General features: G+C 42.0%; 2 protein-coding genes across 4 annotated transcripts; one reads left to right on the top strand and one right to left on the bottom strand.

The window, feature by feature from the left end:
• The first annotated feature begins 540 nt into the window (after positions 1 to 540).
• LOC125014744 (small VCP interacting protein) lies at positions 541 to 3,882 on the top strand. The gene is made up of 4 exons (XM_047596077.1): positions 541 to 1,070; positions 1,349 to 1,399; positions 2,260 to 2,373; positions 2,643 to 3,882. Exons 1-4 carry the CDS (start codon positions 1,008 to 1,010, stop codon positions 2,655 to 2,657), a joined length of 243 nt encoding a protein of 80 aa, XP_047452033.1. The 5' UTR covers positions 541 to 1,007; the 3' UTR covers positions 2,658 to 3,882.
• A 950-nt stretch (positions 3,883 to 4,832) lies between these two features.
• On the bottom strand, positions 4,833 to 20,931 carry LOC125014736 (growth arrest-specific protein 2). 3 transcript variants are annotated; one of them, XM_047596067.1, is made up of 8 exons: positions 20,677 to 20,931; positions 16,804 to 16,965; positions 14,517 to 14,647; positions 10,815 to 10,956; positions 9,583 to 9,646; positions 9,246 to 9,456; positions 9,050 to 9,157; positions 4,833 to 6,370 (listed from the first exon to the last, which is right to left on the bottom strand). In XM_047596067.1, exons 2-8 carry the CDS (start codon positions 16,946 to 16,948, stop codon positions 6,161 to 6,163), a joined length of 1,011 nt encoding a protein of 336 aa, XP_047452023.1. In that variant the 5' UTR covers positions 16,949 to 16,965; positions 20,677 to 20,931; the 3' UTR covers positions 4,833 to 6,160. The 3 variants fall into 3 exon arrangements, with proteins under 3 accessions (XP_047452023.1, XP_047452022.1, XP_047452021.1); XM_047596066.1 differs by having other exon boundaries at positions 10,815 to 10,959; positions 20,705 to 20,931; XM_047596065.1 differs by having other exon boundaries at positions 10,815 to 10,959; positions 20,677 to 20,930.
• Positions 20,932 to 21,344: the final 413 nt, after the last annotated feature.

Genomic DNA, 21,344 nt, shown 5'->3' with positions numbered 1-21,344 from the left:
GATCTGTTATCTTGAAAGCTAAATACATTTGTGAAAATGTAGGTAATCATATTTTCTATTAATTTTATTAATTAAAGTATTTTTTCTTATTCTTTATTTATTTATTTTTTCGTTGGCAAGACATGTTTACCATAGACCTACTCAAGTATATTATTTCTATGTTAATATATCCAGGAAATTTATTTAGTCGGCTACACTCTGATTACATCTGCACTTATTGTGTTGGTAATAGGTGACTTACTGAAATACCCATCAGCAGCCATGCGTGTATCATATTATCGTTACCATGGTGACACTTAGCCCAGTCTCGCCACAAGGTGGTGCCATTGGACCCCTCAGAGACACGCCCCTTATCAGCGAGTTACATTCAAGGACCTGCCACCCACATTATTCCACAACGAACAAGAATAAATAAAAAGAGCAAATACAGATTGAAGCAACGATGGAAACAGATACAAACGTGTAGCAATATCTTATTTAAATCGCTGAGGTGACAGTTTGGATACCCTTCGGGTTACAACATGCTAGTAGCAGACGGCAACAGCATTCACTACCGTATCATTGTTGAACACATCTCAGTAGATTTGTCAGTCAGCTGTACACGGACCAAAACAAAAATTCAGAGGGGAAAAATATTTCGCTTGTGCGTCCAACTTTTTAAACTGCAATTTCCCAAAAAATGCCGCTGCGACTGAACAAGAGGTGTGAGGAGAAATAATTTATTATGCGGCTTGGAGAAGATAGCCTGGCTTGTAGTGGTAGCACATGCTAGCCGTTAGCTAGGATGCTGCTGCCCCGGTAGCTAAGAGGAGCCGCTATCAGCTAACGGTAACGGTATGTCCGAGGAGCCGCTGCTGGGAGTAGCAGCTGCCGCTTCTGTTGTCTTAAATACCAAGCCGGCAATTAAAAACCACCCGCCAGGTAGTTAGGTGGCTAGTTAGGCTAACCGGACACACTGATAACTTATTTCTACGTTGCCTTTTACCGCCTGGAATTAAAACTCCAGTATGGGGATGTGCTTACCGTGCCTTGGTGGAGGAGCGGGCGACGTTGTTGTCACCCCGGATCCTGTAAGTTCATTTACTGAAACATTTTATAACCAATTTTGTCTCTCAATAGGTCGAATAGCTTTATTTCTTTTCCAGTGTGAATAATAATAAAAAGTTGTTCAGTGTTGATTAAATCCACATAAATGTGATCCATGGCTTGCGGCGCTGTGTGAGGCCCTACTAGGTAATGTGCAGGAGGCGTTGTCTCTGCTGAGCCTGACTGTGTGGACGGCGGCATGTTAACTCTGCCCCAGGCCCAACATGGTCAGCTCTGGCTCACACGTTTACTGTGTTTACAGGAGACGAGGAGAAGACATTTGGCCGAAGCTGCCGAGAAGAGACAGAAAGAGGTCAGTGACTGCGTTATGTTGACCATGTGTGACGAAACACTGATAAGATTGTAGACTTGCCACATTATGAGTTACATATAGCAACAGCTCATGTATTAGACACGTTGTAATCTCTCTTACAATCATAAATGTGGGGTTTATTGCTGACTGTAATGTGTGCACTTCTTCCGCTTTTTTTTAAAACTCCTTACTAGTGAATAGTTAAAACTACACATACAAATTAACACAAAAGCTTGACCAAAGCTTTATTGCATTGTGCTTGTAGTGTTCGGACACAATAAACTGGTTGCGGTGAAGCATTTTAGCTTTTTTTTTTTTTTTTTAGTAAATGCATACACCCGTTTAGGGTGGAGCTACTTTACAGTGTGGTGAGTAATTTTTCATTGTGCAGAAAAGCCACTTGCAAACCCGTAAGAGCCATGATAAAGTTCTAACAAGGTAAGATGTCATAGACCAACATGAAAGCTCTTCTTCTTGGCAAGGATTATCTGAGCCGTAACCTCAACTTTCTGCTCCAAGTCACTGTTTTCCCGTAATTAAATCTCCTGACACCCTGAATAATCACACTGGACTCTAACCCACAGTTTCAGTAAACGGCACCGCACCATCCTCTAGCTGCACTGCCTTTTTTGGCAGTTGGATGCCCTCTTGCTAGTTGTGACTGAACATGCCTTGTGCTTCTTAAAATGTTGTGGTAAAGTAATGTATTCAAAGCGCTCTTGGAAAAACACATGCATGCTTTGGAGACTGCTTGTATATATTTTTTTAATGTAGGAACAGGGTCTTAAACAACATAAACACTCTTACATTAAAGCTATGGCCAGTTGGTTTCTTGATCTTGTGTCCGTTTCTCTCTCCAGACAGCGTATAGGGGAGTTAAGAATCCGGAAGCAGTCGAAAGAAAAAAAAAAAAACAAGAAGAGGTTGAGAAACAAGTAATGACGACCTCCGCGTCGGGAGGCGGCGGGTTGAGGGTTAGTTTCTCCAAACTGCAAATTTACAATTTCCAATGTTTCTTCAGGCGTGATCGGCCGGTAAAGAAGATGTTTTTGTATGTTTTTAGTTTGTTTGAAAAAAAACAATGCAATGTGGAATTCATTATGTGTTTATTTAGTTTATGTACGCAGAAGCACAGAGCTTGAAGAATATATATATATGTGTGCGTGTGTGTACACATCTAGGGGTATTTCTTGAACTTTATACATGGTTGTAACTTTATGTTCCCATTTGTTTTTCTCTACAGTGGCAGGTGGGCTGAAAATCTTGACGCTGAAGCTTGATGCACAAAACATCATGAAGTATTACTAAAAGGTGACTTGAAGGATGTTGGAACTGCTGTCTATTTTACTCTTTTTATTTTTTTTTTTGGCTATTTTTATCATGTAATGGGTCTTCAAGCTTCATGCAAAACAACGTTATTGCAAACACTACTTGCAAAGTCACACAAGCCAGTTTAGATGAGTTAGAGGGTGACAAAATAATCCAGCAAATATATGTTCTATATTAGTTTTATTTGACAACTTATTAGACGAAGCAGTGATGTGCATTAGATAATATGGAAGGACAGAACAGACTGAAGTGTAGTTGTATTTGAGGACATAGCAGTTCTCAACATTTTATTTTTTTAAAATTTTTTTTTACAGAGGAACAAGAGTCACTCTATATCCGTTAACGCTCACGTCGCCTTTTGTTTGACTTATCAGAAAACCTATTACTCAGTACCCTGGCAAGACTCACTGACTTTGTTTAGGGCTCTGTCTTTTGCCAACACAAAGTCTAATGCAGCTTTATGGTTTTGTTGCAGTACACCTGCCACTCGGTTACCACTTTTCTAAAGCCTTTCTAATGTTGTGCTGAGAGGTTTCTAATTGAAAGGACTCGGTTTGTAAAGCACAAACTGCGTAGTTGACGACAAGAGCAATAGCTGTGGGACACTGGTGAATTATGTAAAAAAGCAAAACATTATACACACAGAAAAAATGAGAAGTGGCTGAGCCCATTCTAACCTTGTGCACACAACCCATCGCACTTTACATTAGTCTTTACCCTGCTTTAACAGAGCCCGTGTTTTTTTTTTCTTTGCACAGTTTGAGTTTGTTTTATTGAATTATAATGTATGCACAACACTACGACTGGTGATGACTGCTTAATTTAAACAGGATATGAAGTGTGTGTGTTTTTATGATTTACCACAACACAAAGTGAAACTTTAGATAGACACATATTTGTACACGGTCTGTCAATATTTGTCGAATGTGTTTGCCTACGCTGTTATGTTGGACGATTTGTGTCATCTACAGTGGAAACAGGAAGGAGCCGGAGGAAGGAAAATACGCACGGAATATTTACTTGATACACTTTCTTCATTGAGTGCATTTCTTACAGCCTTTTCTTGATTCTTAAATGCTTCCGGTGCTCTTGCCTTTTTGTAGGACAGGAAATCTAGCCAATGTAATTTGCTACAATAAATCACGTTTCTGCTACTGACGCGTGGATTTCATGTCTAGACTTACAGTTTCATAGAAAAGTGATCTGATACAGATAGTTCTTACAATTGGATAAATTAATAAGTGCTGTTATTTGCATGAATACATTATAGAGTCGACCAAAAACTTTTTTTTTGTCAGATGTGCACATTTAAGTCTATATGTGATCATAAGACCATAACCCAGTACTTATGACAGATGAAATGACAAGTTTATGAGGCCCAGATGTCTGTAAGTGTTAACTCATGTTCACTATCAAAGAAATATACAAAACATTTTAGAAACAGTGTTGCCTCTTCCAGCTTCTGAAATGATGTCAGCATCACTGAAGTCAAAACATCTTACTTCCATCTGCAGGAAGTTATATTTTGGCAGCGCTTGCTCTATTATGGGAGAGCAGAAGCAAAAACACAGAAATAATCTGATTAAGTCAGACCGAGCAAGAAAGGGAGGAGCTTGTGTGGAGGTGGGATGCAAAGCTGCTTGCAGAGGAAGCGTAAACAAGGACCCCCCTCCCCGAATGAGATTTGTCAGTGAATGGATCAGCTGAGCTCTCAGCTGATGTGGGCCGTCTTATTGATGAACAGCAGCTATGCTTCCCGAGCTGAAGCTGAGCTCAGGGCGTATTTATACAAACAGTAGTAGAACATGTGTCATTCGTCACCCTGAAGTCAAAACATTACTCATGTTTTAGGATTTTCCTTGATTGGAGATGTGTTGTCATGAGGCTCAGTTTTTATCCCGTGACTCAGACGAATGAACTATCACGCACTGTGATCAAATTGTGAAATTAAAAAAGAACGATGTGTTCCTTTACAAATAGTTTTTGGTCTAATGTACATTAAAAAGCTTTAAATTTCAAAGCAGCTGAGTCCTCAGTAACATTTGAGCTTTTTCTCATAAAAAAAAATGTTCTTTTAAAAATACTCAGACAAAAGGAGACGTGATTGTGAAGTTACACAATCTGAGAATTTATTAAATTTTTACATCTAACGACACAGAAATGTGATCTCAGCACTGCACGTACAGGGTTATATGTTAATTCGCTCAACCAGTGATACCAAACCAACATTAAATTTATTTCAGTAATAATCAAATTACTAAATTATAATGCAGTGATTTACAGTATATCTCTAAATGGCAAGAAACAGGTTACTTTCACTACCTCTAGAGGTCAGTACCGCACAACAAACAGGCTGAACCTCAACCGGGTAAATCTACTGGAGTCTACTCATCAATCAGAAAACAATGAGGTTGAATTGTACAAGTGATTGTCTGTGTTCTTACATTAGAAATTATATAACACAGGAGCTTTTCTAAAGATGAATAATACAATTAAAATTATAAAAGTATAAAAATGTATTGCATAGTTATTCAAGGTATTAACAACGTGAGCACTGATGCATTCTGCGAGCCCTTAAAAGACGTAGCAAAACATTATATAATAGATGTTCAGTTCTCTGAGGGATTTAGAGATTTAGACTTAGATTGTACAACAATACCTAACACTCTTTATGCAGTAAGACTTTGGTTATTTTCTGTGATAGGTCTTCAATTTTCCTTCAAATCTCCCAGTTAAAATGAGTTTTAAGTTTGTCTTTTACTCGAGCCAATGTATTTATGCATTTAGAATAACGTTATCGGTCTAGTTTCAGATTTAAACATGGGAAGAGGGTCTACTTCCTCTCTACTAGCACACAAACAAACCAAGAAACACATATCAGGTTGCCAAGGATTGATGGCGTCCTAAAGGTGCAACAATTCCCACCACTTACCTAATTCTATCCAAAAAGTTGCTCTTTGCTGTTTCTGACAAGTACAAATACACATATGCACCGTAGGCCTCCGTGACAACGTGTCAAAGACCGAAAACACTCGCTCTACTGAGGGATATATTGCTTCAGATACAATAAAAGATTCAAAAAGAAGAAAATCTACAACTTCTCTTGCACCCAGTCAGCCCATTAGATATTGTAAAGATCAACACAAGTTTCTAAGCAGTTTACAATTTTGCAAAAGTCGTAAAACAAAACAAAAAAAAAGCCATATCCAGAGTCCAGGCTTAATCTAATCACAAACACCCACGAATGACCTTTAACCCGCGATATTATCACACAAGTGTGTTTTTCATCAATGCCGCTGTGCTGTAGCTCTGATATTTACATAGATGTGTCACGAAGCCATATCCTCCACCTCATTCAGCTACGGAGTTAACCGCTGCACAAAGTCACGCTCCGTGTCCTCTTCACTAACTAACGGGACGTTGAAACAGTCCTCACTTCTTGCTGCGGTAGTGCGCCGCCACCACCAGGTAGCTGTCGGGGGCGAGGTCCTTGATGTTGGGGGACTTGCCGCCGATGGGGGACATCTTGCCCTCCACTCGGGAGATCTGGAGCATGCGGCACGGGTCGTGTTTAAGCAGGTAGCTCTCAAAGGTCTCCCAGCCTCCGCCCACTCGGACCATCACGTGCTTGTTGTGCAGCATCTGCGGGGAAAGGGAATAGGATTATAGTGTCACCCGTGATGCTCGGGCTGTAGATGAGCCCTTCTTCAGGGCTAATGTCATTTCCCTGATTGAGGCTTTGGGCTGAGGTTGAGTGAACTGTTGAGCGTGGCTTTGATGTCGAGGGTGGTTGATTGATGGCGTCTCTAGAGGGACACTTTCTCCACTCATCCACTCTAATACCTTGTTGAGTTTGGTTATAGACAAACAGTGTCTCGATTCTAAATCCTCGCCGTGTTCGTATAAAACCCAAAATAAAGACCAGGAGTGTCATCGGAGGCTCATAAACCGACGCAGCGACCACAATTTGGCTTTGTTCGCGGTGATACAAGTATCACGGGGGGCTGTTACATGTAATTTCATCAAACAGTTCATTAAAAATTCATTTGTGGCGAATGGAAGCACGGAGCAAACAATAAGTGATCAGGATTCACCCTCTGTGAAATATGAATGTCCGTATCAAATAATGAGAACATCAGAAGGATTCATTTCTTAAACGTTATCACTGACCAAAAATCTCCGAGCCTTAACATCATGTGTTCCAGTTAAACACATTTGCTTCCAAATGATGCCACCTGCCACGCCGGGGCACACTGTCAAGGTTGGCTACCATGGCAACATTCCCCATTATAATAAGGAGTAGAAATAAAAAAGACTCTGGTATATTGGAAAATCAGATGCTTGCGTGCCCCAGAGGCCGCGCACATAAAACACGCCTGCCTCACTGTGGAGACTCACCGCCCCTGAACCTTATTAACGCGCCATTAGTCCTCTGCAGAAACAAGCTTGTTTACTGAAACCCCCTCTCTCAAGAAGAGTAAATAAACGGGCAATTATTCTCTTGCATTTGTCTTTAAAAATGCAAACAATAGGAGAGTGTGACGCCGAACCGAAGGGTGAAGTACCTCATGAGACTGTCACCTCAGTTTGCCCGGACATGAGGCCTCCTGCCCTGCAGCAGCGTAACATACAACATTTATAAGCCTCTTAAAAGAATCAATCTGTAGGGCAGCGCCTCCAATCACAGACACCAGGCCTCTGGCTCTGTGGCCGTGGATTTAATGGACCTGCGCGACTCTGAGTGGTTTCAATCATTCCGCTTTGGGACGAGACCCTCGTTGGAGCCGGGTCCCTCCTCAGCAGCTCAGAGAAGGGCAAAGGCCCGAGGCTGAGCTGGGACAGCACTTCTCTCAAACACTATGATGTTTCTCCGGGCTCTTGTTGATGCTACAAACAGCTCATTTATTCCAGGAGCCGAGAAGGTCAGTCTCTCAGGCTGTGCAGATTATTGTGAAGTGAGACTCTTATATGCTATGTCTGCCCCAGCTGTCTGCAGACAAAGATCGGCCTTACTGTATTCAGGCCTTTTCAGTAGAGGCAGCTGCTGGAGGGGTGGGAGGTGGGGGTGTGGGGGGGTATGTGAGGAATTTTAATTAAAGCATCTTCAGTGTGAAGAGTGCTGGCTGAGAGACAGAGGATCTAGGGGTTCGACTTGCTTTGTTTCGCCATATCAAAAGATGTATCTCACACACTGTGACTGCAGCTAGCGCCCACGATGACACGTAGAAATGTCCAACTTCCTACTGTTACCTCAGTCAACACGATCTACTCCCTTTTACTCAAAGAGTATTCGAGGGGAGAGCTGAAGGTTAGGAGGGTTTTTCCGAACACAGCAGACCATTTGAAACTTAACTGTGATGTCGGCGGTGTGAATAAAACTCTACACTCGACTTTACGTGTAAGCAGCAGAGCGCATATTACACAACAGATTGCGGCAGACCGACACTTGGAGCTTTTCACCATTTGTCCTTGGTTGCTCAGCAACACAAGAAAGAGTGAAGGATTTGGTCATCAAAGAGGCATCAAATGCTGGTAAATATTCGTATTCACACCACTTCTCGAGTTTTTGCTGCTGGAAAACGCTTGAATGCTACAAACTAGACTCTTATTGTCTTCGCTAACGTTATAACACAACTTAGTAAATTGAAACATCTCAAGGATTCAGATTTTACTTGGTTCAGATTTGGCATTACTGCTGCAATATGGTGGGTCGACAACAGAGGACAGCCAAGAGCAAAGCTTCGTCTGCACGTCCTGAACATACTGAAGGCATGAATCACATTCTTGGAGGTGTGAGTCCTGGCTGTGGGTTGCCAGGTAACCAGCATCCCAAGGGGACCGATGCAGCCTCTCTAATCTGTTAGCCTCCATTTATCATATATCCTTCACGTCTCCACTCAGAGAAAGTGGAGTAACATTTCCTGGGCGGATACCGAGGACTCGCTGTGAGCATGAGGTGGATTTAATGCAACAGACCTTAATGTTATCTACGGAAAACTGGGTTTAAAAGAAAAAATGTCAGATTCAATGATATAAATTTGCGTGTCGTGCTTTAAAAATCTCAATGCCATAAGATAAAACCACAGATTCAGTGCCAACTAGAACCGCCTTTAAAATTATATTCCTGCTTAAATGTTTATTTATTAAATGTTTAAAATCAGTATTTAGCAGAGCACTTAAAGCATATATTCCTCTACTCTTCTTCTCTGCTTTGATTCTGTAGCTAAGATAAAACTAAGAACTAAAGAGGCATTTTACTTTGAAGGACTGTGCACACACCCAAACCTCTTGTCTTGTTGTTAATTAATATAATAAACTCACCCGAATAAAGAGCATCTTCTCCCCGACACGGTATCGACCCTGTGACTGTCTCTCGACGCAGAATTTATTCATACACCTGCAGGGTGGATCATCAGCGATATGTCTTACCTGTAACACACAAAAAGAAAAAAAAAAACTGAATTTTACAGATGTTTCACCTCAGAAGGCAACCAAAAGCGAATCCCTGGTGACTTACAGCATCGTCCAACTGCTTCCCTGTACTTTTTTTGGCAGAAGTCGCTTTGGCAGGAGTCGGGGAGGGGGTGGGAGACGGGGAAGGAGATGAAGAGGGGGACGCAAGGACGGGCGGAGTTGGGGACACAGGTGATGGAGGAGGTAGCGGCGCCTTCTCTTCTTGCTCAATCTCTTTCTCCAGCTTTATAAGGCCAGGGGGCTCCACATTGTACCTAGACATTGAAAACAAACGAGCGACGTTGGCTATTAGTGTGAAATTGACAAAATAATTTGCAAAACATAAAAAGACACGATAAACAAAACTAGAAGAAGAGAAATGTGATAAAAGAACAACATACCTTGATGCTATCCGACCCAACTCTAAAAGACAGAGGCACACTTCTCGTGGCTGCTTGTGAAGAACTACAACAAGAGATAAAGTTTTAGCACCGGGTGACGGCACCGTGCAGTTAGATGAATCTGGAACAAGGCGATGAGTGCGGATGAGCGGCTGAGTGATGGTGAGATGCGAATAAAGACAAGCTCATGAACGTCATGCATTGAAACAGCTCTCTCCTCTGCGGGAGTGTCGTTCAGACTTGAGATGCTCACTTTAACCTTGCCAAATATCAGACCAGACAGAGAGTGGACACAGGGAGTATGATAAATGTGACACACCACACCATGCATTAAAGACACTGCATGAGAGCAAACCTGGTGTTGTTACATCTACTGCTGAACTGATTAATCCATCCAGAGAAAGAAAGGAAGGAGGAAAGAAAGAAAAATATATTTGTCATCTATTTGTTCACAACATTGTGTCATAATCATATTCCTGCTGCATCTGGAGGCGCGTGTGGATGTGTTACGTGGCCTCCAGAAAGTATTTGCATAGTTCAAATTGCAAGGGTTGACCAACCTTTAGTCAGAAATTACAACAATGTGTGCATATGCTTGGTATTTCTGCTACTGGCACGGTCACATACTGAACATCTGAGAGTGAGGACAAGATTTCAGCCCAGACATATCTTAGCTGCGAAAAGAATCCAGTGAAATAACATTCGAGAAATCTTTGCAATAGATTAGAGAGAAAGATAAAACTGTGAGAACGAGGAGAAGAAGAAGAAGCAAGTATGATGACTCTGAGCTGAGGAAAACATTTGCATAATGTTGGCCTACTTTCTCACTAACTCACGCCCGTCTGCCTGTGCTCGCTTTGTTTGCCTCCTGACATTTTGTGCATGAGCTCAGTGTTTGAGATGCCCTTATTGTCAGGTAGAGCTGCTCCCATCACGGTCCTCCCAGCAGACTGAGGCCTTTTGTGTGCGTGTCACTGGAGGTGAAGCACAGCCTGGAGACGTGAGTCCGCTAAAGCTCAGAGGGAAGGAAGGTGAACCTGTGCGATACTGTACTGGCACAATCAGGCCATTCACAGAGGACAGAAATCTGAGTCCGTTGCCCTGGCAGTGCCAGTGACAACCAAAGGCCGTCAGTACTGTGTATATCTGTGACGAGACTGACGCCTCTCTGTGGACAGGGATTGTCCTACATTCGCTTTGATATTTGTGTCAGGGAACAAAATCAGACTTACCTAAACCCTCTGACTCAAACAAACAGGTTTCTCCAACTCCAACCTCACGACACCAGGCCAGGAAGTTTGCTGTGTTGTCGCGCGCAAAGAAAGATCCAGAGGGAGCACTCTGTCGGCACGGGATCCTCCGATAGGGAATGCTCTGCTACGGACATAGAGGAGTTAGTGCACACAAACCTGAACCTGCTGCAGGATGGAGATCATCCACAACAACGTTCACTTAAAAGGGCACGAACGCTGATCTGGACGTTTCAGACAAAACAAACGACAACTAACAGAGTGACTGGTTCAGCCGAAGTTTCCATCAAAATATAGAGCCACACACTCTTTATCTATACCAATGTCTACTCCGTCTGCCGAGGCTCTGGTTTCAGCCCAGTCTAAAGGACCTTTTCCACACAGATCAATACGAGAGATGACGGCTTAGAAAAACTGGGGCTACTTCACCAGGCCTTCCGTGATTCGGGATCAAATAACATTAGGTTATGGGTTTCAGCCCCCACACGGTCTGTTTGGGGAGATTTATGCGCCTTACTGTGGTTTTATTCAGGATATGTGTGTCTGTGCTTCGAGAAAGGTGCAATGAGCTCATGCTCGAAATATGCAAGCTTTTGTGGGTATTTTTCTTTTCGTTCCAGGCTCTCCTTTTGACTTCTACTGGGATCTTTTGTGTTTGTTGAATTACTTTGCATTCCTAAAGAAATAGGTTTGGCTGCTGTGCCAGCGTTGTTTGATCTACAGTCAGAATGACGTGCTATTATTTCAGCTGTGGTTTGCTGAATTAACTGCACCTTTGTGTGTCTAATAATTGCACAGAAGGTACAGAACCTCTGGAAAACATTATCTTTACACAGATGGGAGCTAACAATAAGGATAAAGGACTGCTTTGCTTGAAATTAGCAGTGACAGCCATAATCATTTCATTTTCGGTCATTTAGAAATATTATAAGGACCTCTACCTCCACAGCCGTACGTGCACACTTTAAAAGGAATAGTTTTGGACATTTGGGGGGAATATATTTTGAATAAACCACAGCCATTTCTGTAGCAGTCAATTAGCTTAGCTTAGCATAAGAACTTACAAAAAGGGAAACACATAGCTTGACTGGTTATGATCCACCTGTCAGCGCCTTTAGAGGTCAGAGGGAAAGTATCTCCACTATCACGTTAACATCTCGATTTCCATGCAGCTTCCACGGAGGGAGTCAGCTGGCAGATCCTGTGACCTTTAGGTTACTTTTCTCTCTCTGTCTCCAGCCTCTCTGCTAAACAATCTCCCTCCACTCAAAAATGTGTTTCAGCCGTTGTTATTTCTCTTGGACGTCTGATCTTCTCATAACGCTCTGGCAGAAACCAAACGTGCATATTTCCTGAAACACTGACTTCTCGCTTTTAAATTTCAGCAACATAAACACACATTTTAAAAGTTAATGGGATGCTTGTATTGAACTTGGCACACGGTAGTGTTGTGACAAGAAAGAAATGCAGTCCTCATTCATCTGCAGCTGATATTGATCGATGTAAACACATGGGAAGATGTTTGAGAGACAACATCTACGAAGCGTAATTTATACGCTAGTCCCTTTGCACACGCCACATCAATTTAAAACGGGGCTTGAGCACAGATGCGAGTCCTCTTTTCAAGTGGTAACATGCAACAGTAAACAACTACAGCTGATAAAGTGATGAGCTTTAAGTGTCATAAGATGGGACATGATGTATGGGGCATGGAAAACACGATTAATATTTCATAGCTTGAAGGGCTTAATGTGAGGTATGTGACGTTAACATGCACAAGCAACGATAGATCATCCCCATCAGAACAGCTGAGCTGCTTATCCGTCCCAGGACCCCTCCGCTCTCCCTCACTGTCGGTCCACATGATCAATAGGCTCCTCTATTTCAGTAGCTCTTCTGCCGTCCCACGAATCATTGACCTCAAGTATTTCCTCACATCTGTGCTGCTGCACTCACACTGAGATCAGGAGACCCATCGTCATCAGCGCGGTAATGCCCCAGTGCAAACATCAACAACTCTCGCTGAAGAACCAACAAAGGAGTCTTTTGCTTCTTTGCCTCTGAACAGAAACATAACCTAATCATTGTTTTCCTCTGGTGGAACCATATCATCCTACTCAGGCGCCAGGCGTCAGTTGAGTGTAGGAACAATACAAATATCTGTAAGATGATGTGTCTTTAATATCTCTACGTATTGGATGGTAAGTGAAAAAACATGCTGAATCAAAACAATGACAGTAGTGTTAAAGACATCAAATCTGTCTTGTTCTCAAGCTAATACCGTCGTTTTGTTTCCTTTATTGTTGAGCCAGTAAATATATGACTGCAGAGATGGCTTTGGTTAAACTATTACCGTTCATTTATTATTATTATTCATTTATGGAATTGGGTCAATGCACATTAATCAACACTGACGCGTCAGTCATCATCGGTGTAAATCCACCGGACTTAGCACAAATGCTAATTTTCAGGCGTGGTCCATAGGCAGGTACACAACACAGACGGAGAAGACTTTGAAACAACAATCACACAGTAGACAATTACACAACCAGACTTAGATAGACAATGTCAAAACAAACGAAAAGGGACACAGGCAGACAGTATTGAAACAGACAGTATTATGACAGAACATTTGACCCACACTTATACAAAGACATCAGATTAAGAAAACTATTTAGGCTATATGATTGCATGTCTGGTTTATTTGTGTGCTCCTCTTACAGATAAAACCATCTGGTAGAATTTAGTCCTATGCCTCGGTGCGTTACAGTCACCTCTACTTAGAGATCTCGTTCTTCGTCCTTCAAAATCAGAATGAGACAGGCATCCATAAAGATCTGACAGCTGTCTAGATCAATAATATTATACTATTTTAGGAAATTACAGCAATGAAAGTGAAGAGGTTTTCTGTCTAAAGGCTCACTCAAGGCTCAAAAGGAAGGAACATTTAACGTAGTTCTCCCAGTTCTCGCAGAGGCTTGTGGGGCCCCATCAGTTAATGTATCCTTGCTAGACTTATTTTTCCTTTTTTTTTTTTTGCCCTCGTGAAGCCTCCATCCCCCGACTCACTCTTTGTGCAATCCTTCCTGAAATAGTGAAGCTCTTTGTAAAGCGGGAATTAACGCTGCTGATCCCTTGGAACCAGTCAAGAAGTAAGACGTATGGACACTGTGGAAACCAAATATCTGCTATTGTTCATTTTCAAAATGCCTCCACATTACTCTTCAAGTCGCCAGCACCATATCCAGTAAGACGCGCCATGTCCAAGAAATGTGAAATGCGAGTGATTTATAGGAGTTCCCTTTATTGATCTTCTAAAGGGGAAACCTAATATGATGGTATAGCTGTTTCCTGTCTCGGTGAGAGTTCAATAGTGATGCATTGAAACAGCTGGCCTCAATAAATTACGCAGCGAAATGAGCTTATGACGGATAATTTGATGATTTCAAACATGGATTTGATGAGGGGAGCTGTTAAAACATTTGAGGCCAAAGTGATTGTCAGTCAGTCGTATCCAATAGGTCACTGCTCGAACGTGATGTGTTCCCTCTCAGAAACAATCATCTGTGAAATCACTCAAATTTAGTCTGGGAACACTTTCAACCAAAATTTAGCTTTGAGATTAGTGTTTTCACTGTAACCTGTATCAGGCCAGACCATAGCGGTCCTCGGATTTCTCTGTACCTTGCCGTTGCCAGGGACAGGCACGTCTCCATTACTCTGCCTGAACTTCTCCTGTAGTGTCTCAGCCAGCTGGCACAACAGGAAGCCATTGTCTAAGCGATCCATGAAACTCTCAGCAGTGATTTCCAGACCTGAGCAGGGGACACATAAAGACAGAAGACAGCCCAGCACCATAAATCCACCATGAATTCCTCATTTGAAAAAAAAAAAAAAATATATATATATATATATAAATATATATACAGTATATGGAAATAAAATTGAGTCCCCGGTCCATTCCCAATTGAACCTGATGTAACGCTGTCGACTCTTTTGTCTTTAATGATCGAGCCTCATTCTTGCTGGGTTTGCGGCAGCTCTGGTGAGGCCACATGTTGAAATATTATAACAAGATTTGGGAGAATCTGAGGGGGATTTCCCGGTAGTACACCGTGGGGTGGCCATGGCAAGGACGCGAGGAAAAAAAGAGGAATCTGTTTGTGCGCGGCAATGCCTCGTTATCCTGCACAGTTGCAGCAGAGATGCATTGGTGATCAACATGTGGTGTCCAGTTGACTGACTTCCAGAGGACCATTCTTTCGTAGTTAGATCACTGTGAAATGGGAGGTGGTGGCAGGGGGGGTGGGGGTGGGGGGGTGTCTGTGGAAAGAAACTGGAGAATTTTTTTTTTTTTTTATCCCCTTTCTGTTTCTTATAGGAGGAGGGGTCTGGGGGTTCAATGTTTAATGAGTTCCAAATGTTGCAATTGAGCCCAGAAAAGAGATTGAAATCTTGAGAAACACTCAGCGAGCTCCCGTCTCATGCTCATACTCTACGCTTCCACCCTCGCTCCATGCTGTGTGAGGAAAATATATTCCAGAGGGCTCTAATAGAAATATTTGAACTCGGACGTCATATAAGCTGCTCAGTTCCTTCAGCCTCATATCTCGACAACAGCATGACTCATCAGTATAGGCAGGCATATGCTTCCAAGCTAATCAGTGGACCGCACCACTCCTCCCACCTGAAACTGTAATTAAGAATATCAGCACCTCTTTTTCTCAGAAATTAAACGCGCTGATCACACAGGGCTTGGCTTGCACCAACAAATTAGCTCGGTGCGGTGTATTTACTGGAAACACACAGAGGCTTCTGAGGTCTCCTAAGCCCTTGATGCTTCACCACACCAGGCCAGAGGTTTCTGGCTGAGCTGGTTCCAGTGCAAACACGGAAACCGCCAGAGATAACACAGGAGATAGTCTAGTTGTTTTAAGTTGTTTACACACAGACGGGAGTCAGTTTCCGTAACTAGCCTCCAGATAATTGGAGAAACGTCTGTTGGGTTTTATATACTCTAATAGCTCACGCACTTTTAATACGCGTAGACTTTTTGAGAAAAAATGATTTATTTGAAGACTTTTCCTCTTCTCTGAAAATCCACAGCTTTCACAAATCTTGAACTGCTGATAAAATACTGGCTAATAGAAAGTTTGCTTCTCAGAAACAACTGAGTAATTCTTATGTTGGCGGAGGAATCCTGAGAATTTGTCTTTTGCTAACAAAAACATTTTTTGTGTTGACTCTGGTCGGCTGGCTACTCGTGCCACATGCGTTTTCAATGGGGGTTTTCACCGCTGATAATTGCGTTTAATCTAATACAGGGCGAAACATTTTTGACCGCGCTCTTCTAAAAACGTCAAATTAAAAACTATTCCAAGGTTAACCCTGCAAAAATCGTGTCTTTCTGCTTAATACCTTTACCTTTCTGAATTCTGATCAGAGTGTTTCACGCCTTCCTTTTAGTGACTGTGCACAGTTTGATTCACTACGTAACAGCAGCCTTGCACAATGCTAATGCGACCTGTGCTGCATTTTCTCCACCGCTGGCTGTGCATTATTTAAGAAGCGGTAATGATGTCCATTATTCATTTAGGGTAACTCTATGGGAGCAATGAGACTGGCTCACAAAGCCTGGTGACTTTAAAATAGTTTGTAATGAGGCTCAGATTGATTGCAGTCTCCTGCAGAGGTGTTTACATCAGCAATACCTGTTAAAGTTGAACAAAAAATAAGACGAGGGAGGGAGCTGAGCTATTTCTGGGACACAACACATTTAGTTCATGCTGAGGCATAGAAATGCAAGAATATGGACTAAAACTACTGTAACTACTACTGTCAGATCTTCTATGTCAGTCTACATTAACATTATGCCTGACGATTAAACAGTTGTTGACTAATGTAAAACTTTGGCATTTTCTACTGAGAGTTTCATCAGTGTGGAGGTGTTTTCCTTAGGAATGTGACTTACCGAGCATATTAGTGAGCCACAGCGCCAGGTCTTCCTTCATGGGCAGCAGGCTGGCTTCATGTCGACTAGAAAGCCACTGCTGGTACTGCTGCATGTCTGTCAGGCCGGGGCCACTGGGCTGTTTGGGGCTCAGGGAGCTGCACATGGTTCCCTACTGGCAGCCTGAAGGCAGGAGAGGAAGAAGACAAGGCACGAGATTCATACATGTACGCGTGCATGACAGAAATCAGTAAGGGGACACCAGCGGATCTGCAAAATGTGCATTTGCGAGGAAGGTGTCGTTCAGTGCATCAAGATCTTCATCCGACGGATGTTTCGCAGATGTTTTTTGAAGCCACACTGTTTACTTCATGCACGCATTAAAATTGTAATTTTCTGCCCTGCACATGAATTTGTTGGCACGTAGCACTGTGTGTGTGTGTGTCTGTGTGAACTGTATGTAGAAGTATCTGTGAAGCGTATCTGTGTTCCCTCCATAATTTCATACAGTGGTGTCTTCAAATTTAACTCACCAACAGACCAAAAGATATTTAACCGACTTTCTCATAAAGGAATGAGCATCACAACAGCCAGACACTTTAATTGTTTAACAAAAGGCTACTCATGTGTTTTAGCTCTAGTTAACATACTTTAAGTTCTTTTGGGAAATAAAAAAACAAAACAATACAACAGAAGATTGATTTTTTTTGTCTTGTTTTATTTTATGTTTGTGATTGAAATGAGTCTACATGATTTTCTTCACTAGTATCAGGATTAAACCAATGCTAACTAATAAACGTATTAATCCTAATAAAAGGAAATGGGATTTGAATACCTCCTGATTAAATCCTGGTATGGATTACAATCCACCTAATGACATTAGACTTCTTGAATGAATAAGGGGACACTTTTAATACCATCCAGACTCGGTACAGTAAGACTTTTATCCAACAAACATCAGACACAAACAAAGAGCCCCTTCAGACTACTCTGTCATTGATAACACAGTCTATCATAGAGTCCATATCAATCCATTACAGTTCACACTGCAGCCAGCTCTGCATTAGGACCTGACAGAGAGATTGCTTGTGACATCAATATCCAGAGTGATATTTAACAGCTGCTTATTTCCTGCAAAGTGAAGTCACTGAGTAAATGAGACATTTCTCACAGCCTTTTCCAGTACCGGGCTGCAGCGTGCCAAGCGCTCACTGTCTGGGCCGTAACGTGAAAATCTTTCAGATTTCAGTCCAGTGTCACTCCATTAATGAATTAGCTGCTGAGAAGAGGGAGTAATTGACAAAACAACTGGGGTCCAGATGTAGGACCTGAGCAGAGTAACGAGGCACATCAACAGCTCTGCAGCTAATATTGGCTGTTTAAACTGAAATTACTGCAAAAATAAAGACGTGAGAGGAGACAGGGAGAAGACATGGGGGCATCACAGACCACACAAACGATGTTTTCATTTTCCTCACTGCAAAGGCCGTAGTAAACGAGGGCTTTTAGTTTAGAAATGTTTAAGGCAACATCTTAATTTAAGAACAGACGACACATTGTTGGCATGATTTATGTAACTTTTTGTCCTACTTTCCTTTTCTATGGCATCGTTAAAGTCTTAAAGTTAGAAAATAGAAAGTTGCTTGAGTACAATTCAGTTTCCCACAGTGAAATCGAGTTGTTGCATTTTCAAGGTTTTGGTTGGTTGAGAGCAGGAACATATCGCACGGCAGGCAAATAGCAACAGGATATCTGATGCAAATTGCAAGAGGAGCTTATTCAAACAAGGAACTGTAGCTGAAATGAACAATTAGTTCATAGTGTGTGATGGGCTAAAAATTACTGTGAATACCGAGGGAGTGTAACACAATGTGAGGAATCTGACCTTTAAAGCTGCATAACTTTTCCAGGTGCCTCCAGAGTTGGCCGTAACCAAATCACACTGTGGCGCAAAACTGGACATCGGGACCTTGATGTCCCACCAAGGTCGTCTTATCTTTGTGAAGACAACAGCTACTCGCTGTGTACACACACTAAACTCTGGAGCCCAGCACTCGCACACAGGTGCTACATTCCCATGTACGCTGTGTTGACGGCTGACGGACAGAACAAGGGCACTGGGACAACATCTCATCTCAATGTCTCACAGTACAGGACCCATTCATACAAGCTCTAATTCCACTGCTTTATGTAACTGCAAACATGAGTATGTGACATATTCGCACAGCAAATGGCATCTCACCTGTAGTTTTTGTTTGTCGTATATTTATTAGTTGTGGCGTGCATCCATGCAACCCAAATTTGTGCTTTGCATTCTCATACGACTTCCCGTAGATCATTTAAAACGAAAGCATCAGAAAATGCATTCTGTGTTTCTCCTGTCACCCTTTTAACAAATATAAATCTAATAAATAAACTATTTTCTGCACAGTTTAAACTAATCATGGACAAACACTTCACTTTTTTCCCAGGAAAAATCCCCAAAGAAACAACCAGCTGTGGTTAAACAAACCCGGTTTCCTCTCACCATACTGCAGTCTGACCTCTTCAACCTTAGCTCCTAATCTCAGCCAACACCACTCTGCTAAACCACATGCACCATCCCCTGAACTTGTGGATGTTATTTTCGGGATCAGATCCAGAGTCTGAGGTTAGGCTTTTGGGAATTACGGAGAGATAACCTTTCACGTCCTAAAGTATTCAAATATACAGATTATTGCTCACACAAACATACACTTTCCCAGTGTGAGAGGCCTCATGACTTCAGTAAAGCCATCATAACATGCCACGTTTGGCTGAAGATTGCTCCAGGAAAGGCATATGGATGGGAATTTTGACTGCTGAATCACATCAATTAGAAAGTACAAGGGTGCCTCTGTCCCCCTAACCCTTGCCGCCCTTCATGCCTTTCTCCTCTGCAACAGTAAACTGATGCGGAGGCTGACTTGTCCATTTAAACAAGGGCACTCAGCATGTTTCTGCTCCAGATAAATGCTGGGAGTGTTGTGAGTGAGTGTCAGGTGTCCGAATGAATCAGATGTTCTGACCGTAAGAAGAAAATATCAAGTAAGGCAGGTTACTCCTCTCACTATTATAGCACAAAGACAGTCACAATATCAAATCAATCCAATAACACATATTTATCGGTGCATTTCTCTAAACATACTTTGATTTATTATTTAAATTATTGAATTATTTTATAATTTAATACCTATCTAATAGGCTGCCTCAGGCTTTCACTTAAGACAAGTGCTGAGATATTTGCACCAACAACAAACAGTAGACAATGTCGTGAAAACAGAGACACAGTTTTGTCTGACATTGGGCTTGAGTGGACTGGCCTCTTAAAACACCCAATGACAGATTTAATTCACATTTGCTGTAAGATGTTTAAGTTGTCTCCGTCTTTACAACCGCCACAATTAAAAACAGCCACAACAGACAATTCGCAGCTGGAACTAGGATCAAGAGAGGACGCCTGATGAGTTATGACTGAAAACCAGCACAGCGCCCACTAATTAAAACCAGTGAAGGGACTGAGAGCTGCTACTGAAGAGCTGTCACCCTGAAGATATGTCTGTCTATTCTATGTGATTAAAGATGCCTTACAATGCTTTTAATATAAACAGAAAGCGGGCAGCAGGATAAATGTGGTCTTTCTGTTAATGTGCAAGAAGTATGCATCAGCTTAACATGATTCAAACTATTATTCTGCAAAACACAGACTCATCTGGAGAGAAGAGCAAGAGATCACAACAAAAAAGTTACTGTGCACAATCTCAACTACAAGAGTATGCAACATAAGAGAGTGCATACAGTCTGAAATTCATATGGCAGCAATAAAGCAGCGAAATGTGTTGAATGAGTCCAGAAAAGCTCTTCAACCGTGCTCACCCTGAGGGTTCAGCTCGTTGGTGCGCACCTTCTTCTCACTCGTCCTGTGAGCGGCTGGATCCCAGTTTTCATGCTTTTCACAGCAGTGCACCGACCCACAGGTTAGGCTCCAAAAACACTGAACCGGTGTAGACCGGGGAGGTCGTTCTCGCTTCGCATTTGTTCAATGATCTGACTGCACACTCACTCATATACTCACAGCACGCTGCTGCTGCTGCTGTTGCTGCTGATGATGATGGGAGGGAAGTTTGATCCTGTTGGCAGTGCCTTCCTCCTCTTTGTGCTTCTGGGCTGAATTAAGCAGGTCAGCCCAATAAATCGTATCCTATCCTATCCTATCCTATCCTATCCTATCCTATCCTATCCTATCCTCATTACACTTCATTACATTTTTTTTCTGATATATAATGTGCCCATGGAACTTGATCTAGTGAACAGACAGAAATATCTTTTTTTTGTTTTACTCTGAGCAGCAACTCCATTTTAACGACGCTGATTTGTAATAATAACTGAATTAACATAATTTACGATATTTACGATTGTGGTGCCGAAAATCTCACAAAGTATGAATGTCTGTTTTTGGAACTGCGCGACTGAATGTTTTTCCCCTAGCCCTACAACTTCGATTTTTTATTTTATTTTTTATTTTTTTACGAAACAAAACTAGA

This window comes from Mugil cephalus, chromosome 10 (assembly GCF_022458985.1).
Source record: "Mugil cephalus isolate CIBA_MC_2020 chromosome 10, CIBA_Mcephalus_1.1, whole genome shotgun sequence".
NCBI lineage: Eukaryota > Metazoa > Chordata > Actinopteri > Mugiliformes > Mugilidae > Mugil > Mugil cephalus.
Note: the sequence above shows the minus strand (reverse complement) of the source record. Positions and strands in the feature narration are given on the sequence as shown.